Source organism: Suricata suricatta, chromosome 11 (genome assembly GCF_006229205.1).
Source record: "Suricata suricatta isolate VVHF042 chromosome 11, meerkat_22Aug2017_6uvM2_HiC, whole genome shotgun sequence".
In the NCBI taxonomy this organism is placed as follows: Eukaryota; Metazoa; Chordata; class Mammalia; order Carnivora; family Herpestidae; genus Suricata; species Suricata suricatta.
The window spans coordinates 59,648,938-59,669,483 of record NC_043710.1 but is presented as its reverse complement, the minus strand read 5'-3'; the positions used below and the strand labels follow the sequence as shown (position 1 = coordinate 59,669,483).

The 20,546-nt window shown below is 47.7% G+C and overlaps 1 protein-coding gene across 1 annotated transcript in view; it reads left to right on the top strand.

The window, feature by feature from the left end:
• Window positions 1–20,546, top strand: part of TENM4 (teneurin transmembrane protein 4) — a 731,443-nt gene that overhangs the window by 655,273 nt on the left and 55,624 nt on the right. The window contains exons 18-23 of the mRNA XM_029957014.1: window positions 2,406–2,525; window positions 7,252–7,513; window positions 10,081–10,348; window positions 13,741–13,884; window positions 16,851–17,100; window positions 19,297–19,317. Of these exons, the coding sequence (XP_029812874.1) occupies window positions 2,406–2,525; window positions 7,252–7,513; window positions 10,081–10,348; window positions 13,741–13,884; window positions 16,851–17,100; window positions 19,297–19,317 (1,065 nt within the window). The remainder of the gene's footprint in view (window positions 1–2,405; window positions 2,526–7,251; window positions 7,514–10,080; window positions 10,349–13,740; window positions 13,885–16,850; window positions 17,101–19,296; window positions 19,318–20,546) is intronic.

The window sequence follows — 20,546 nt, the reverse complement described above, 5'->3', positions numbered from 1 at the left end:
GACAGTCGCCAGCCCCAGGATGAGATCTGTTAGTAATTCTCTGGAAGGACAAAGTTCCAGCAATAAGAAATTCAATTTTCCTCCATTAAAGAAGGCATCTCCCAGTACCAGCTGAATACAATTGATGGAATAAATCTTTCCCATTAGTGGAGAGATAATTTCACATAAATGTATTGGGAGACCTTCGGAGCAGGACTGAGTCTTTGCTGAGTCTCACCGCTTAACTTGTTTGTCATGTAATTGCATTTAGACCAAGGACCTCGGAAGGAAACCACTGACTGAATTAGCATTAACCAGATTGGGTGTAGTGAGGAGAGGTAGGGTGGGGTGGGGTGGGGGAGGGCAGCTTGATGCATTGTGGGTAGATGTTCTTGCCTTCTGAAAGGACAGGCTGACACTAGTGAGACCAGCTGCTTACAAGCCTGGTGTTAATTGCATTTCTCATCAAACAGAGAAAAGTTTATCACTCTAGGAAGGTAGACATGTAAGTACCCAATGAGGCAGAGGCTGAGTTTGAGATCTTTTTTTTATGAATGCCCATAGGTCTCATCAGTAGCTCTTCTCCAAGCCAGAAAAAAGCCTTCTGAACTGAGGGGGATGGAAAAAGTTGTCTGGATACTCACACCTGAATGTTTGCCTCAGATTTATTTTGTCAACCAAGGCTGTCTCTCCAGTGCCCTGATGCCTTAGGATGTTGACACTATTGTGCAGTCCTTTCTCACCCATTGCCAGTGGTAACGAGAGTTGTCTAGAGTTGGACCCAGAGTTGTGAGCACTGGATTTGCGTTGTGAGCCCTGGGAGGGGTAAACAGAATGGTCTAGAGTTGGACTCAGAGCTGTGAGCCCTGGGTTTGAAGCTTGGCTCCGCCACTGCCCTGCTGCTAGACTTAGGGCAAATAACATAACCTCTGTGGACCCCAGTTTCCTCTTCTTCCACCAACTCAGTGATTTTCCAACAGGCATTTCTCTGGCTTCTCTGGAGACTGACTCCAGAGCTGCCTTCAGGATCACCCCAAACCTCTTATTTTATCTAGAGAGATCAGGTTTTTGTTTTCTGCATTGGGGTCCTTATAAAATATCATCTGGTGAAAGGGTTCCATTTCTGATATATTTCTGATATATTTGAAAAACCATCATTCTAGATGATCTCTAATTGCACCACTTATTTACTCAATCCACCATTTTTTTTTTAAACAATGACCTAGTACACGTTAAGCATTTCCAGGCACTGCAGAGAGAAGGAAAGTAATAGTCCTTGACCCCACCCTCAAGGAGCTCACGATCTAGTGGAGAGGAGGACCATGTGCAGTGTGGCAGGATATCTGGGTGTTTGTGTCAGGTTTTGGAAGAAAGTGACCAGTGTAATTAGGGTCATCAAGATAGGCTTCAGGGAAGAGGTGTCATTTGAAGCTGAGTCATAAAGGGTGAGAGTGTTGGGGGAGGAGTGCGGGAATGACACTGAGGCAGGTGGGAGAACACTGCACAGACATGTAGGCTTAGGTAACACATGCCCGACATGTTAGGGGGAAACAGATATAGAGGGAAAGCAGGAGTGGGAGATATTATTGGGAGATGCAACAGGTTCCTGAACCCACTCCAGGGGGATGCTTAATGTGTGCCCTTCTGCTGTTTCTAAAGCCAGACAAGAAGATGTACTCTCTATCCTGTTCACTTTCTTGTAAGTCCACCTCCACTTTGACCATTAATGACAATAATAGCCACTGCCATTCACGGAGCTTGCTCTGTGCTGGGATGAAGAAACAGAGCTTTTGAGCTGGAAAGTAGCAGAGCCAAGAGTTGAACCCAAGTCAAGTGACTCTGGATTCTCAAGTGTAACTCTGCTTCTGGCATAGCCCTCTTATATCAGTTTATCCCCTTACTGCATAACACAGTGTCCTTAGAAAATGACCTCTAGGGACGCCTGGGTGGCTCAGTCGGTTAAGCGTCAACTTTGGCTCAGGTCATGATCTCACAGTTTGTGGGTTCCAGCCCCCTATTGGGCTCTGTGCTGACAGCTAGCTCAGAGCCTGGAGCCTGCCTTTGGATTCTGTATCTCCCTCTCTCTCTGACCCTCCCCTGCTCATGCTGTCTCTCTCTCTCTCAAAAATAAATAAATTTTAAAAAACATTAAAAAATTAAAAAGAAAGAAAGAAAGAAAATGACCTCTAGTAAGGTATCTAAAAACATCTCCCAGAAATAACCCTTTAAGGACTCTTAGATGCCTTAAATTGAGGCAATATGAAAAAAAGAAGAGTATTACTCCTCTTGAGTAAATACAGTGAGCCCCTGGGCCCAGAGATGTCTGAGTGACCTGCTTTCTATCTTATGACCTCCAGGGGTTCCCTGCCATCCAGGGTTCTAAACATGAAAAGTAGATGATGTCATTCTCTCTTCTCTACCCACAGGCACGCGTGTGTCATTCGTGGTCAAGTGATGACATCAGATGGGACCCCACTGGTTGGAGTGAATATCAGCTTCGTCAATAACCCTCTCTTTGGATACACAGTCAGCAGGCAAGATGGCAGGTAGGAGAACTTTTGCGGGCCAGGGTTCTGGAAGGTCCTGCTTTCGTGGTTTTGCCACATGGCTGCTGCTGGGATGGCAGGGTGGAAAGAGAATGGGACCTGAGTTCGGAGGCCTAGCCCTACCACTCACTAGCCGTGAGACCTTACGTCCGACTCTGGCCTTAGTCCCTTTGGCTATAAATTAAGCAGTTGCTTCTGATTTGGTTCTCAGGTTAAGCATAGGGTACCTTACACATGTTATCCTGTTCCGTGGCTTATAATATAAAACACTGTCACATGGACCACATTCCACAGACCAGACACCTCCAGGGATGTTAGTATTTTTGCTGTGTGTTTTCCATCAGCAACTGCCTAGGTCTGTGCAAGCCACCGGGTGATGACAGAACTCTGCCCTTTGGATCCCAGCGAGAACGGTTGGTAGAAGGAAGTAGAGTTTCTTTACTCCCTCTAACTCTCCTGTTTGCAAGAACAATTTAGACCGTTCTCACCTCTCTGGGTCTCAACTTCTTCACCTGTGAATGGTCCTAATTCTAGCACCTCACAATCTGGTTGTAAGGATGATGTTCCATGAGGGCTGAGGAAGTACCTTGCACATAATCGGTGTTTAATAAATCTCAGTTTCCCTCCCCTCCCCTGGTTCATTGCTGTATTGCCAGCATCTGACACCTGGTAAGGATACAGCAAATATTAGCTGTTTATTAAAATTACAAATTATAAAATGATGAGGAGGTGATAATGATGGTACAGGCCACTGGGAATATTTTGGAGAAAAGGGAAAGAAAAGGAAGAAAGTGGAACATTTAAGCTGTCAGTGGTGACAGGTCCTCGATTTTTAATAAAATCAGGTGGTGGCAGTCCATCTGGCTAAGTGTGGGCCCATAAGGTTGATTTTCACTCTGTGTTGGAAATTATGCTCCAGCCTGATTGATTTTAGCACCTCTTTAATCCAATATCAGACGTGAACATGTCCCAGCCGAGGTGATAATGAAGTAGAGGCTCATCTGTTTGTAGACATGTGTGCCTCTTAGACAGAGCGGCGAGCTTGGCATGGGGAGCTCTCTCCCCGTGAATGGGAAGGGGCCCTGCTCAAAGGGGCTGGCAGCCAGTCCCCAGGAGCAGTCTGGCCGGCCCAGACCACTGCCCCCTGCCCAGCACACCGCTGTCCCAGGAAGCAGGCAGTGCCAATGTTCCCTGCAGCATGGGGGAGTATCTTCTCATGCTCTGTCTTTGCTACCTTCCAGCTCGGGGCTGCCTACTAGATGGAAATGGCAGATGTGAGCACCCTAGGCAACAGGCATTCTGGCTACATCCTTACCTGCTGTGAAACAGTCATCAATAAGGAGCCGCGGGGACTGCTCTTTTTTTGTCATGAAATGTGTCCGTCATTCACACGGAATGGCAAATCCTCAGTCCTTTGCCCTGCTGTGCTTGGTCAGGGTGGGTCCATAAAACACCCCGGAGTCATGCAGGTTTGGTGGCCCTTGGGAAAAGCCCACTCCTTCCCCTCCAGGCTTTGATTTCCCCGTGTGTACTGTTCCTGTGATTTCTGTGGCCCCTTGAGGGCACGGGGGCCTGGGAGGCAATTGTCAGCCACATTTCCTGCATCCGTTTACTAAATCACATCAGAGGAGAGTGGCAGAGGGCTTGAATTTCAAAGCTATTCTTACCAGTTCTTTATGGGGCTTGAGTTTTCTTCCCAACTTAGACACTGCAGAATGTGTAGGAGAGCCGTTTCTTACTCTCCAGGCGCCTGAGGATCCCTGTTTGTTATGTGTGAACGGGCTGGGTGGCATCTTGCCCATTTCCTTTTGGCTTCTCTGACTCACTTACTTTCTTATCTCTCATGCCCCAGAAGAGCCTCTAAGGCCAGAGACATAGTCTGGAGGTCACAGTCTATGCAAGTCTGTGGACGAGTCTAACTCAGCTGTGTATCCCTCACTTCCCAGGCAGGCGCCATGCTACCCACCCTCGCCCAGCTCCCCGGTCCCCTTCTCACACACACCAACTGAAATGCCAGCATCAAGGCTTAACCAGAGCCAAAGAGATCATTAAAAAGATGAAAAATAGAAGTCATGAAGGAAAATTTTTAAAGAATAGCAGACAAGAAAAGCAGTTCAGGCTCGCTAACTTGAAAAATGGGGTTACATGGAGCATGACGCCCTGGGAGTGGGGCCCTGGGCTTTTCCCATTCATTCTCCCATCTGTCTAATTAGTAACTCTGCCAAGTGATTATGAGCATCAGCTTCGTTTTACATGAGGAGATGAGGCTCAGACAGGTGACATCAGTCACCTAGGAGTGAGTAGCCATGCTTGGACAGGCCCTAAGCTGTCTGGACTTCGCCTGAGAACCAGGCCTTCCTTTTGGGGTCAGACTCACACCCATATCCACAACAAGGTTTCCCTCCAGATGAACAGGCCCGGCTCTTGGCAGGATCAGTTACACCAGCTATTGGCAGGGCCAGCTGCCCCCAGCCTGCTCACCACCTTGAGAATTTGTCTTTTCGGGTTTGTCTTCACTTCCTCCCCAATCTCATGCTCTCATGAAAGGAGCTCGTGAGTCGGGCCAAAATTCTGTTTGATGGTTAAAAATGTTCTGTCAAGGTACAGATGCTCTTGAGCTCTGTGACAGGAAAGTTGGTCTCTGGGTATATCCCCAAACCCTAGGTATTCTCCTAGAGCCAAAACCTAAACACTTGGTTCGGAACAAACTCGGTCATTGTTTATTGAAGGTAGCGCTGTCCTACTTCTGCTACTCAAGTGTGGGCCTAGAAAGGGCTGCTCGAGGAGCAGGCAGGATGGGAGAAAAGTTTAGCCAAGGACAAAAGAGTCAGGCTCCAGAGCCTAGAAGCCGGAATCTGGGGGCATCATCTGTCAAGAGCAGGATTTGCACTAGGTCAGGGCAGTTCAGCGTAAAATCCCTGGGAGAGGGAAGGGCCAGCCAGAGCAGAGAACCCAGCCCCATAAGGTGTATTTATCAGGGATAAAGGTGAGGTCCTGTGTTAAGAGCTGCTATCCACCAACTGCACGGTGAATGTTGTGTTGACTTACAATAACAGCCAAATAGGAAGGAACCCAGGGTATTCAGTTCAGAAGATGGTCAATTCAGAAGAAATTGACAGTGTTACTCATGCATTCCTTCTGTAAACTCTAAGCATCAAGCTAGGCTAGGCAAAGTTCTGGAAAGACTGAGGAAATCAATCCACCTGGGCCAGCACAATAAACATGTGACTCCCAGGTGGTGTGTGGTGGGCCAAGAAGAGGAGGGCACATGGTGCACTGAGAGGGAGGGAGCTAGAGTTCTGACCAAGTAAGGAGGTCATAGGAGCTCTCCAACCACAAGAACAAGATGAGGACAAGCCTTGAAAACACTTAAAAGGACTCTGTCCAGAGACATCACAGCAGGGAGGTGGCAGGTGGACCAGACTACTGTTTCTAAGTCCTGAAGGACTGTCAAAAGTAGAAGGAACACACCTGTTTGAAGTCATCCCAACAGGTCAAACAAGGCCCAGTGGCTAAATAACTATAAGGAGAGGGACCCAGGCTCAATTCCAAAAATAAAAAATCCTAATAGTCAGAACTAACAAGATGGGATGATCCTACTGTGGATAAACTCCTTATCACTTGAAGCGTGTAAGTAGGACCCAGATGGTCCCTTGGTGGTGATTCTGTAGAAGAAAAGCATCAGACTGGGAGAGGGCCACGAATAAAGGACGTCTGACTGCCATCTCTCCTGGCCACCACCAGAGACATCAGCAGGGAGTTTGGGACTCAGTCTTGCGCTTCCCTTTGCCATGTTGCACGTACTGTCAGTTGTGCCCTTCTCTAAACTGTCTAACCGTTTTGTAATTCCGAAGGCCTGCATTGAGTAATCTATCATAATCAGAGCTAAAATTGCCGTAGGATCATAGGATCTTAGTGACTTAAGAATAATCCATTTGAAATTTAAGAAACAAAACAAATGAACAAACAAAGAAGCAAACAAATACAAAAAGAAAAGAACAGAAAACAGACTCTTAAATACAGAGAACAAACTGGTAGTTGCCTGAAGGGGACGTGGGGGAGGGGATGGATGAAATAAAGCAGGTCAAGAGTACATTTATCTTGGTGAGCTCTGAAAAATGTATAGAATTGTGGATACATTATATTTTATACCTGCAATGAATATAACACTGTATGTTAAATATACTTGAATAAAAATTTCATTTGAACCTTTTCATTTTATAGATGAGAAAGTTGAGGATCAGAGAGGCTGAGTGATGTGCTCAAGATCACACAGTAGTTCATGGCAGAAGCAGGATTAGGCTCAGGCTCCTAATACCAGGGCAAGACTTGTTCCACTTTATTCTGCTGACTTTTTACAGGGCTTCAGCTCTAAGAGGCCCTATGTACCGGCAGCACCGTAGCAGAGGCTCATCAGCTGTCCTGTGTCCTGGCAAATGGCTCTCCATAGCAGTGATTATTAATATTGGTTTTGGTAGAATCTCTATCATGAATCACTTTCCTAAAAACCAGTGCTTTCTGGAATCTCTGTTACTGTTTGTGGTTACAGTGAAGTCTTTAGGTTCTAGGGTCTCCTCAACAAGTGCTCAGACCCTCTGGTGTAATTTTTTTCTCCTTTATGTCTGTCTTCGCCCCCCATCCCCACCCCTGCTCCTCTTCCTCCTCATCTCCTATTACCTGCTTTTCCTGCTCCTCCCTTTTTTCCACCCCTCTCCCTCCCAAACAGCTTTGACTTGGTCACAAATGGCGGCATCTCCATTATCCTCCGGTTCGAGCGGGCACCTTTCATCACACAGGAGCACACCCTCTGGCTGCCTTGGGATCGCTTCTTTGTCATGGAAACCATCGTCATGCGACACGAAGAGAATGAGATTCCCAGCTGTGACCTGAGCAACTTCGCCCGCCCCAGCCCTGTTGTGTCTCCATCCCCCCTGACGTCCTTCGCCAGCTCCTGTGCAGAGAAAGGCCCCATCGTTCCAGAAATTCAGGTACCCGGCTTTCCTGACTGTGTTTCTCCATGCTTTTATTTCAGCGGGGGGGTGGAGGAGGATGGCAGAGTCAGGGGAAGGGGAGATCCTGTCAGCCCACCGTGCAGAATGCAGCTGCCAGACCCCACAGCAGCCTGGCGTATGGTGGCCGCCCCTCTTCACACTCAAACACAGGAGCCCCGGAAGCTTCCTGGCCCACTCAAGGGTGTAATCAATTCCCAGGCCATTTCCACTCTGCCATCCAGTTCACTTCCACTTCCTTTCCCCCAGCTTCCAGTGTCCCCCTCTGTCATTTTCTGTGAAAAATTTTTATGCTGATAGGCTCTACCAAGAGGAGGGGGATAGACAAGCATCATAATAAAGATCAAATGAGAAAAGGCGCTTTAGCACAAGGTGTAGCACTCAGTAAGCGCTCAATAAATTTTCACCAGTATTATTCTTATATAAAATTATTTTACACACACTGCCCTCATGCCAGAGGCATGCTTTGGCTCAAATCTCTACACACAAGTGTTTTCCTTAATTATCATTAAAAGGAAGTAATTTGGAAAGATAACATTCTAATCAAATGGAAATCAGTATAAATTCTTGGCCTCACAAGCTGTGGAGAGTCACATGTCTTCTGCCATCCCAGCCCCATCTCTAATGGCAGGAACAGAATCCAAGGGAAGGGAGGTGGCGGGGAGTGGCCCCAGGCTCGCTTTCTTGCCCACCAAGAGCTCCGGCCATGTGCATGTTAATAGGTTCCTGGGGCCTGTGGAGCAGGGAGCGTATACACTTTGGTGGATATGTTTCATGCCCAGCTGAGAAGACACATCTGTGTGTGTGTGTGCATGTGTGTGCGTGTGCGTGTGTGTGTGTGTGTGTGTGTGTCCTGCTGTTGGCTTCAGGCACCAGCCCACAAGAAGGACGCACAGCCATTTTGAAATGCTCATTGCACCCTCAGGTTGAAAACCCCACTGTTTTTAGAGATTCAGCGCCAGTCTCCTGTCTCAACTACCAGGCTGACCTTTCTTTTGAAATGGTTGTCAGCAGAGACAGAGCTTGCTGGAGAGAAGTAATTTGTTACTCAACCCTGGTTCAGCTCCAGCTAGACATTTTCCAGGAGCAGAGACTTTGGAACAAATGAGGTTAAAGGTCCCACCCTGTCCTCAGCGCTCCCTGGGCTGGGTGTCTGCGAGCCCAGCTGGGTCATAAACCTTGCTTATTATCAGATTCATGAATCACATGAAAACAAGCTCCTGGGTTTTCCCGGCCCTATCATTGGCTAGCCTTTGCAAGCACTGGGAGGTGTACACTGTACAAGGTATGTTGAAGATAAATATTTATGAGAGCATCAGGATGGCACTTGAACCCTGCCTGTGGTCACCAGGGTATAGAGTCTGCTTTGCCTAGAACCTGCAAGCTGATTTTTAGGAAGGTTGCTTTGCTTTAGGCCCAATCCCTAAAATTTTGTGTGTTTAGAATGGGGTAGGGAGAGTTTTCACACCATCTATGATATACAATATGGATGGAAAGGAAAAGGCTTTCTTTGCAAAGGCCCAGTTTCTCCAGGAACACCAGAATAGAATTATCATTGTCCTTTTAATGGATACGTTAGCCTCAATTGATTTAATGTCCCCTTCTTGAAACAGAGCCCAGAGCATCAAGCTGATAAAAGTTCTCTGCTTTTGCCATGGGCCTGAGCATCCTGGCATTGATTCGAAGTTTCCATCTTGAAACTGAGCCCATTGCACCCAGTAGATAAAGTGCCACCCTCCCCGCCATTCTGTTCATCTGGTACAGCGGTAGGGCACGGAAACTCCATGCCACCAGTTAGACCTCGTTCCATGGGTGAGCCGGAGGGAGGCACTGGCCACAGGCCAATGCTCTCAACCCTGCATAATAGTTTGGCCAACCTCTCACAGTCTCTGTTCACTTTCCTGAGGAGAAAAGGTACTTGAGGGTCTTATTTTAGGAAAGTTTTGAGGGAGAAACTATCCTTGCTGAGGCAGCTGTCTGCATCAGCCTGAGGAAAAGCTGTCTTCACATTACCCCTGCTCCCAGCACCAGCACCAGCACCATCGTCCTGGTGACTGAGTACCCATTATGGGCGGGCACGTTATCTGGGTGACCTCACTCAGTCCTCACAGTACCCCAGAGGAGGCTGACCGTCGGCGGCTCCCATGCGTTTGTCGGATGACGTAGGTAGTAGATGCGAGGCAACTTGATGATAAATACATTACACGCATCACCTTGTGCATCCCTCTTACTAACCCAGCAGGGTGAGCCTCGTCATCTGTGCAGAACAGGGCAGGGCTATGCCACATGGAGTTGGTCTGGAACCAGGCCTCCTGACTCCTGGATCTTTCCTCTTCCCTCTCTTCCCCCTTTCCCCTCCTCCTGCTTCTCTTCACACTCTACCTACCCCCTCTTCTTTCTTCTCTCCTTTCTAGTTCCTGATCCTCCTCCCCCCTTGTTCCTTCCTCTCAGCTTCCTCCTCCAGCTCTTGAGTAGGGGGCGCTTGTCAGCTCCCCTCCTCCCACGGAGTCCATGACCATCACTTGCTGTGGAATCTGTCTTTCTAGGCTTTGCAGGAGGAAATCACTATCTCGGGCTGCAAGATGAGGCTGAGCTACCTGAGCAGCCGAACCCCTGGCTACAAATCTGTCCTGAGGATCAGCCTCACCCACCCTACCATCCCCTTCAACCTCATGAAGGTGCACCTCATGGTAGCAGTGGAGGGCCGCCTCTTCAGGAAGTGGTTTGCCGCAGCCCCGGACTTGTCCTATTATTTCATCTGGGACAAGACGGATGTCTACAACCAGAAGGTGTTTGGGCTCTCGGAAGCCTTCGGTAAGCCTCCCAGCCCCAGGACTCAAGGCCCTCCTCAGAGACACAGTAACACTTGGGGACGTGGGTGGGACTCTTTCCACTTTTCTTGCTTCTTCCTCCTCCCTTCCTATTCTCAGAAATACCTACGGCTTAGTTGGCCTTCAAGACTTTTCAGTGGCCATCCATGACCTAAAAAAACGTACTCAAATACCTGAATGTGAGGGGCACCTGGGTGGCTCAGTTGGTTAAGTGTCTTGATTTCGGCTCAGGTCATCATCTCGCAGTTTGTGGGTTTGGGCCCCTCATTGGCTCTGTGCTAACAGCTCAGAGCCTGGAACCTGCTTCAGATTCTGTGTCTCCCTCTCTCTCTCTCTCTCTCTGCCCCTCGCCTGATCACACTGTCTCTCTCTGTGTCTCAAAAATAAAAAAGTGTTAAAAAAATTAAAAAGGAAAAAAAACCTAAATGTGGAAAAGTTCATCTTTTTTTTTTTTTAAGGGGGATTACCAAAGAGAAGGGCCCTTGAAAAGTGCTGTGGTGGTGCGTGACGGCTAACTGGGGCTTCGTGCCACAAAGATGCAGCTGTGGCCGCCTCACAACCGTCCGGCCTGAACTCACCCATTAAAAACGTGGGAGTTTGGAGCTCCTGGGTTTCTGGGTTTCTTCAGAGCTATTGAGGTGCAGGAGCTAAGATTCTTTCTTCATCGGGAAGGCTGGTTGGCCTTTTTACCTCATTTGCAATCAGAGATTTTCTCATCGTTGTTGTCGTTGTTGTTGTTTTAAAAGTTTTTATTTGTTTTTGAGAGAGAGAAAGGAAGAGAGAGAATCCTAATCAGTTTCTACACTGTCAGCATAGAGCTCAACGTGGGGCTTGAGCTCATGAACTGTGAGATCATGACCTGAGCCAAAATCAAGAGTTGGACACTTAACTGACAGAGCCACCCGGGTGCTCCCCTCCTTGCTGTTTCTGTCTCTTAAGATGAAGCAGAAGGTGGCTGTGGCCTCACCTGGAGTCCCAGCCCTGCTCAGATGTCAGGCTTCAGGGACTGGCTGCACTCATTCCAGCTTCCATATATAGCAGCTTCCCAGTAAGGGTTCAGAGCTAGACTGTTAGCAGACCTGACCCCCACGGGGCTAATCCCCTAAGCACATAGAGTATCAGCCCAGGAAATTCTGTCTCATCTTGAAACCTGCTCCAGTTTCATTCCCTTATTAGATTTAGCAAAGGCAGAATGAGGAAGCAGAGAAGAAATAATGTTGTAAAAAGAAAGAGAGGAAGGGAGTGAGGGAAGGCAGGCTGTCAATAAGAGAATGTCTGTTGAACACCTGCTCTGAACAGTGTGCTGCCCTGCACGTTAATATCCCATTTAATCCTCACAACCACTCTGTGAGTCAGAAATATCCCTGGATTCTGCAAGAGGAAGCTGAGGCCCGGAGAGGTGAGGGGACCTCCCAAGGATGATGAGGCAGGAACGGGGCTGGACTCATCCTTCCCTGTAGTTTTGCATCCCTCCCTACACACAAGGGCATGCTCGGAGCCAAGATCCCACCCCACCACACAGGGGTATGCTCGGAGCCAAGATCCTACCCCACCACACAGGGGCATGCTGGGAGCAAAGATCCCTCCCTACACACAAGGGCATGCTGGGAGCCAAGATCCCATCCCACCACACAGGGTCATGCTGGGAGCAAAGAGGCCATCTCTACCTGTTCACTCTCCCTTCTATAACTCAAACTACTTCTGGGGTCTCATCAGAAACAATAAAGCCTTGCAACCTCTTCAGGCGAAATGGGTATCCTTAGTGTCCACCAGCCAGGGACAAAAAGAAGTGTGTACACAGTGGGACTTCAAGGACAGAGGTTCACTTTCCTGAGGTGACCAATAGGAGGCGTAGAGGCTGCTTAAGGGACTCCCAGTCACAGGGAAATGCTACTGTGGACATTCCCCTCTTGCCGTAGCTGGCTAACCTTTTATGGTTGTTAAACCTAAAGAAATGTTTAAGGGGTGCCTGAGTGGCTCAGTCAGTTGAGCGTCCAACTTCAGCTCAGGTCATGATCTCACAGTTCGTGGGTTGGAGCCCTGCATCGGGCTCTGTGCTGGCAGCTAGCTCAGAGCCTGGAACCTGCTTTGGATTCTGTATCTCCCCCTCTCTCTGACTCTCCCCCACTCACTCTCTGTCTCTGTCTCTCAAAACAAAGACATAAAAAAATTTTTTTTAATGTTTAAGGGGCTGCCCACACGTGGTAGGATATTGCCCTCTTGACAGACAGTGTCTGCACAGAAAGATGCTTGAAAGAAGCAGCATTCCTGTCTCTTCTGGGTCCTTTCCACAGGGCAGGTATGAGGCTTTTTACAAATCCGGCCTCGGGTGGGCGACCATGGCTAGCCTGCCTCCTGGTACCCCTCTGAGGAGGTCTGGATTTGCGAAAGAGTGAAACCAGGGGACCTTCAGGCTTTGAGGCCTCCAAACAACCTCCAGCCTTCAGAGTACCCTAACTGAGCCCTCTTCCATGTGTTCATTATAAATGACTGAATTTTTTTCTTTAGTAAAGTAATACCATTATTCATAAAAATTTGATAAATGAACAAAAATATAAATAAATTCATACCTGTTTCTATAAAACAACTACTTATTAACATTTACATTTCTTTTCTTTTCTCATTTATAGTTTGTGTGTGTGTAGTTCTTTTTAATCTAGATAGAATACTGTACATACAACTTAGTGTTATTCCATAAGCATTTTCCATGACACTCCACTTTCCTCATAACCCGATTATCCAGTGGTTGCATAATATTCCTCAAGTGGGTACACTTTGAAGACTGACTGATTTGTTTATATATAAATATGTAGTTATATATATTATATATATAGAGAGAGAGAGAGAGAGCGTGTGCGCGAGCAAGAGAGCACGCACATGCTAGGGAGAGGGAGAGAGAATCCCAAGCAGACTCCACACTCAGCATGGAACCCTCAATCTCACAACCATTAGATCACGTGCTGAGCCAAAATCAAAAGTCAGACACATAACCGACTGAGCTACCGAGGAGCCCCATTGAGTAGGCTCACCTTGTAGCCCCTTTTAAACTTTTAGCTTACTTCCCATTTGCACTATAATAAATAATGCTGCAGTGAAGAGTTTTGTTCCTGAAGTATTTTCCATACTGAAGGATTATTTCCTGGGAATTGATTCTTCTGGATCCTTTTTAAATTATTTAGTACTTTTTTTTAACTTTTCCTAATATTGCACAATTGCTCTTTTAAAAAAGGATATTAAGACTCGGTAGCTCTTGTTAGTACTACACTTAGAAATAGGACCTTTTCTACAAAAGTCAAGCCAGAGCCTTGTGTTCATATCAAAGCCAAAGAAGAGGCTTTGCTCACCTGTGCACTTTGCACCTTTTGTTTTCTACAGTTTCTGTGGGTTATGAGTATGAATCCTGCCCAGATCTGATCCTCTGGGAAAAAAGAACGGCAGTGCTGCAGGGCTATGAAATCGATGCTTCTAAGCTGGGAGGATGGAGCCTAGACAAACATCATGCCCTCAACATCCAAAGTGGTGAGTGCATTCAGAGAATTCCAGGAGCTGGGCCATGGGTGACCTTTGTCTCATATCCTTTGTGCCCTGCCAGATTAAAAAAAAATGCACACTTCAAATTACATGGGTTCATGTGTGATCTGTCATCAGAAGGATTAGCCAGTAGATATTCCTTGGGAGCCTGCTCTGTGCTTGTCACAACGAGGCAGTGCGGATGCAGAAATGAAAGGCCTCAAGAGTTGATGTTCCGGTCAGAGACAAACACCTCCCCGTCAGACTCCGGGCTGTGCCATGAATGATGCATCATGCCCAAAATCACAGGACACTGGGGTTTGGAGGACAACACCTCAGCTTCTTGGTTCAGCAAGGTGTCTCTTTGGAGAGAAGCTCTGAACCGAGTCTCAAAAGGTCTGTAGGATTGGCCCTATATATCAGGTAGGGAGAACATTCTAGGCAGAAGGCACAGTATGTGCCGAAGTACAGAAGCCTGAAAGAAGAATCATTAGAGAGAAGGTTCATTGTGGTTTGAGTGAAGGATGAAATGAGGGCAAGAGCTGAAGCAAAAGCCGGGACTTGAGCCGCTAGAGCCAAGGATGCGAAGACTGGGACTCAGCCTCATCCGGAGGTAGATGTCAAGCCTCTGAAAGGTTTCAAGCATGCAGGCGTCACAGCTTTGTATTTTACATAGCCCACGTTGACGGTGTTCCGGGACAGGACAGCTAAATATGCTCATGGTGTCAGATGTCTCCCACCTGGTCTGGAAGGGCACTGAATGCCACTCACAGCCACCACATCGTGTCTTTAGTGTACGGTACACGTTCCTAATACTTACAGAGAAGTTTTTTTTTTCAATCATACTTTACAGATTCCTGTCCTATAGTAATAGAATATTGTAGGCAGAGAAACTTAAGACACTTTGCCATTTGGCAATGGAAGGAAGGGCAAAAGGTTTAGAAAAGTACCTGCACCCAAACCCACACCGGACCGAAAAGGAAAACTCGTGTCTCAACGTGTCCAGTGGTCAGAGTCGGAAACTTTGTTCTGCTACTAACATTGCCAAAGAATTTTAATAAAACCGGACTTGAATATAAACCAAAAGGCTTAAGGAAAAACTGACCAACTAATTCTAAAATGTATAATAGAATAAAGATTTGTAAATAGCTGAGACAGCCTTTAAAAGAGAAAGAAAAAAGAGGCCCTGCCAGATACCGAACTGTCTTAGCAACACCACAGTCTCCAAAACTGTGTGGTGCCGGCACCAGAGTAGGTAAGTAGATTCTATGGGACAGAACATGGGGTTCAGACACTGACCTCCAAGTAGTCATTAGGGATAGTTTGGGCCATGAGTGTCAGAAAAGCCAAAATAACAGAATTCCAAACAGGTTAACAGTTTGTTTCTCACTTGCTTGAAAGTCCAGAGGTAGGTGACCCAGGGCTGGCTTGGTACCCTGCAGACTCAGGGACTCAAGTACCTCTCCTCCCCCTGCTCCACTCAGGCCTGCATCCCGAAGGTTATGGTTCAAGGCGACTCTGAAGCTCCAGCCTTCATACCCACGTCCCAGCCAGCAAGGAGGAGGAAAAGGGCTAAGGGCATGCCCCGTCCATTGCAAGGACACCTCCCAACAGCTGCCCACCCACTTCTGTGTCCACGCCACTGGCTGGAACTTAGTCACATGCCAAGTGTGGGTAGTTCCAGATAGCCACCTGCTGGGCCAAGCATCCAGGGTTCTGTGGCTACAGAAAAAGGGCAGGGGACAGGATAGACACCTGTGGACGGCTACGGTTTCTGCTATGCTCCATACACACACAGAAACTGGTACATGACACACGTAACATCAGATATCAGCGGAAATGGATAGTTATTTTAGAAACTGTCTTGGAAAAACTGGCTCAACAGGTAGAGAAAAGAAAATTAAGTTTGCACTACATACAAAATAAATAAGATTAGTTAAAGACCTGAACTTAAAAGATAACACTTGAATAGAAGAAAACAAAGAGAATATCTTTGTGATCTCAGGGAAAGATTCCCTAAAACGAAAAAAAGCACAAACATTAGTGTATGTTTAGAATGTGTAAAAATGAAAGATGCCTGTTTAATAAAGGACAGAGCTAATAGATGACAGCCTGCGAGAAGATTCTTGTGACCAAACACCTAAAACTCATTCAGGCCTCAGTATGGAAAGAGTGAGGTCAGAAGCAGCGGCCAGTTTGGAGACTGGCAATAATATGGGAGACGAAGGACGATCTGGGCCCTAAATAAACAGTGTGGATATGGGGTGGAGCCTACAAGTCACTGAGGTCAGCCCCTTCATTGTGCTCATGAGGAAACGGAGACTGAGGGACAGTTAAAGCGGTGGGGACGCCTGTGCAACATCTGGAATCAGCCCATCAGGAGCGAAACCAGGTAAAAACCCAGGTCCCTTGACTCCACCCTGGTGGGAAGAGACTGAGCTTCACTCGTGCGTTTTTATAAACATTTATTGAGATCCACTCTGTGTCAGGTTCTGCACTAGGCACCGGGAATATAGAAAGGGAGATACTGTGGTTTCAGTCTAAAGAGAGAAAAATATGTAAGTGTAACTAAAAAAAATCCACACTGTGGTAGAAATGGGGACTAGGTACATGAGATGTGTACCATCTATTTGAGAAGGAGTGGCGCTGAAGGATTAAGGGCCTGGACTGAAGGGCACTTCTGCTACTCTGTGTGACCTCAGGTAAGCCACTAGCCTGTCCCCCTGTTCCTCCAGAGGAGACAGTAATACCTGCCTTACGGAGTTGTGCGCATTCAGGCAGGAAGGCAGCAGGGTCTGTTCAGGACACTCTGGGTTGCATGGTGGGGGTGTGGCAGCCGTGGGGGTGAGCCTTGGAAATGGTAGGCAGAGGTCTTGCATTCCTTGCAAAACCAAGGCAACTCTGTGGTCGGCCACAGAAGAGAGCCGTTTCCTGCTCCTTAGGTGATTGATTCTGTTCTCCTGTCCTTGTCCCAGGCATCTTACACAAAGGGAATGGGGAGAACCAGTTTGTGTCTCAGCAGCCACCTGTCATCGGGAGCATCATGGGCAATGGGCGCCGGAGAAGCATCTCCTGCCCCAGCTGCAATGGCCTTGCTGACGGCAACAAACTCCTGGCCCCCGTGGCCCTCACGTGCGGCTCCGATGGGAGCCTCTACGTGGGAGATTTCAACTACATTCGAAGAATCTTCCCCTCTGGGAACGTCACCAACATCCTGGAATTGAGGTATGTAAGATGATGCCCTCCTCACACTTCCTAACGCTGTCCCTTTGCCATCCCGTGGGACCCACCTAGCATTACCCACAACACTCAGAGGAGCCTCACCTGTCAGAGACCATCCAAAACTTTTCACTTCCCAGCTCAGGGCTAACCTATAAGCCGGGGGCTCTGGGGAAGCAGGTGCTGGTCTCCAGGGGGGCATCAAAAGGAAGACCAACCACTCGTGGGGCGGGGGATATCTTTGGCGCCCAGAAGATGTAGAAGGCTGCTAATGACCAGGAGTTAGACTCTTTGGAAGCCCTTGAACTACTTACTGTTTCCTGGCACCAAACAGATGGAATTAGTCTCATGAGTCCTCTTGTAAGGACAAAGATGGCAGAATGGACAGGGTCAGTGTTAGCAGGTTTGGCCCTGTTACTGAACACTCATCTGAGTGAGAGCAGTCCTCTTCGGCTGCTTGGCACTAAGATAAAGGCCCATGGGCTGAAATCCGGCAGCGCCTCTGCCCTCCTAGCATGCTGCGGAGCCCACCGACTCCGCCTTTTCTTCTTCCGCATCCCAACCATGAGTGAGGGAACACAGCCACACTTAGAGCTCGGGAAAGGAACTGGTGAGTTGCATTTTCTCTAGACTCCCTAAAGCGGGTCTTTTTAGAACCAGAGCAGTGTTACAGAGCAGGTTCTAGGGTCACAGAGAAGCTGTGGTTAGAGACAGGGTTGCCCTTACAGGAGAAGCTGCAGCAAGTTCCTCGGAACTGCTTTAGGGCGTCGAATCTGCCCGTGTCCTGGGCAGGGGTTGATGTGAATAGGACAGGCCTGTGAGCTGGAAAGCCTTCTCCAAACTGGCCAGGAAAAAGGAAACTCACTTCTGTGAGGTCCCAACTGTTGCCTAGTATAACAGTCCTTCAAGATATTTATCACTGTTGCCGTTGACAAATTAGACAAAGGAGACTCGGGGAATTTAAAGAATCTGCCCAAGGTCCAGCTTCTAGAATGATGGACCCAAACCCAGAAGTCCATCACAAAGCTCTGCATGGCCAAAGAATTGTCACCTGACCCAAAAAGGGCCATGTTGGCTTTAACGCCTTGTTATCTTGTGGAGGTAGTTGCCTGCTGAGAAGGTCTCTGCCGTGCGCCTGTGAAGGGAAGGGAAGGCTTGCCAACTGGCCGCAGTCATGGCGGCCCTCAGGAGGAAAGGGTTCACAGTCGCCCCGACACACAGGGACAAATGAAGCAGAAGGTCTTTGGCCATGACAAGAATCAGAAGCTCGAATTCTGCGGACTCATAGGAAATGAGGTATCAGGCTTAGTGAGAAGCACCAGTGGAATATTCTCTGCCTTTCTTCTCACTTCGCTGAGTTTCCCTGCCACAGACATCTGTCAGGGAAAAAGGAACCCATAAGCCTGTCTGCTCCAGTCAACTGCTCACATTGTCTTCCCATCTCCTGTAGGGTGGTAGCGAGGAAGAGCCACAGACTAGGTGTCAGCCCACCTTGACAGAAAAGCCCGATAGCTGTGGGCAAGATGCTTTCCCACTCTGGGCTCCCATTTTCACATCTTCAAATAAGACACCCAGTTTTCCTGCCTCCCACATTTTAGGGGAGATCATGGAAGCCAAATAAGTAGGGAAGGAGAGGAGTAAATGAAATTTGGAAAGAAAAATAAATTTATCAATATGTTATCATCTTAATGTATTTTCTTCCGAGCCCGTCTCCCTGTTCCACCCCCTCCCTTCTAATTTTGGTTTATCTCCAATTCTATATTCTGTCACGAGGAGGAGCACAGCGCGCTGCGCTTTAAACACCCTCCGTAGGGCAGCAGGCACACCGACAGAGACGCAGCAGTGAGCACGTGTGTCTCTGGGAGCGTGCCTCCGTACAGGGGAGGGTCAGCTGCTGCAGCCTCTGTCTTAGCCCTGGTGAGAGCAGCCACGGGCGTCAGCCTCGTCCCCTTCCCCCCAGTCGGCGGTAGTGGTGCAGGTGAAACTGTGCCTCTTCTGTGATATGTAGCTGCTTGTAAGTGAGCTCCTTGACAAGTAATATCCAATATAAAATGAATCAGTGTCATAGCTGCTAAGTCTTTATTTATTATAGTATTGTACAGTACCATTGCTGTCAAGTTCTCAGGCTGCTAATAATGCTACTAACCCCACCGCTAACACCTCATTCTTCCTTCTATTCCCTGCTCTCCTGTCTTCTGTCAGAAATAAAGATTTCAGACATAGGTAAGCCAATCAGTGGAGAATTTCCTGTCTCTCTGCCTTGTTGCATGTTGGGTGGTAAGCTGCATGCGTCAAAGTCAGATGGCTCAATAGCAAGTGAGTCCTGTGTGATTGGAACTGATTGGGGGTGATCAGTTACAATGAGAGGAAGTCATTAATAATGGGTGGGGGGAAGGCAAGAGCCCAAACTCCTTTAATCTCTAGCAAAGTGTAGCAGTTACTTGGGTAGTCTGTCGACATGAAAGACTAAAACTATAGGGGGAAACAATTTTAACCTTGGCATAGTAATTTGAACACCAGTCTGTTTATCTTTGGAGTCAATGAGGACATCATCCTAACTGTGTTGAGTGGTTTTGATGGTCACAATGGGACATCTTGAGTGCATCCTGATCAGGTGAGGAGCTTGGAGGAAGACAGGTTTCAGATTTGAACTTCTATGGGCATTTCAGGTGCCTTGGCTTTGGTGGCTGGGATGCTAGGTGATCCCAGCAGAAAGTTTGCCCACAAGGGCGGAGTGGGCAGGAATGTTTAAACCATATGAACCACCCAAAACAGCAGTCCCCAAATAGGAACTTTGTCACAGAGTGGGTTTGTCATGTGGGCTCACAGTGAAGCTGCAGCAGGCAGAAGTGACCCCCTCATCAGACACACCAAGAGAAATGTCTGCTCATCAGCAGTCTTCGTGGCACTCTCCTGACTCTTGGGTAACAGTCACTTCAGAGTCCCCTGCCTCACACACACATGGGTGACATGAAGTAGCCATGGGTGGCTGGAGCTGGGGAGGCTACAGAGGTGGCTCTCAGTTACCCACAGGTGGCTCACACCGAAGTGACATGGCTACATGTTGAGTTGGAATTAAAGAAAAGTCTTAGGATGGTGCAAAGAGCCAGACCCAAAATCCAATAATGATTATATCCGTATCTATGTACTTAGATACAGTGTCAATATAACAATCATATAGATTATTTTAAGATAATTATAAGTAACATGGATAGAGTATTTAGTGTGAGGCGGAGAGAGCATTCATGGGTTTACATGGACTATAGCGGTTCATTCCCAAAGCACCCTGTGAAGTAGGTACTCAGGGCACATCCAGCTTACAGATGAGAAAACTGAAGCCTGCCACTCTGCCCCCTGTTGTGTGACCTTGAAATAAACCACTTCATCTTTCTGAGCTTTAGTTTTTGACTTGAGGTTAACAAAATCTCTCTTGGAGGCCGTTTTAAGGGTTA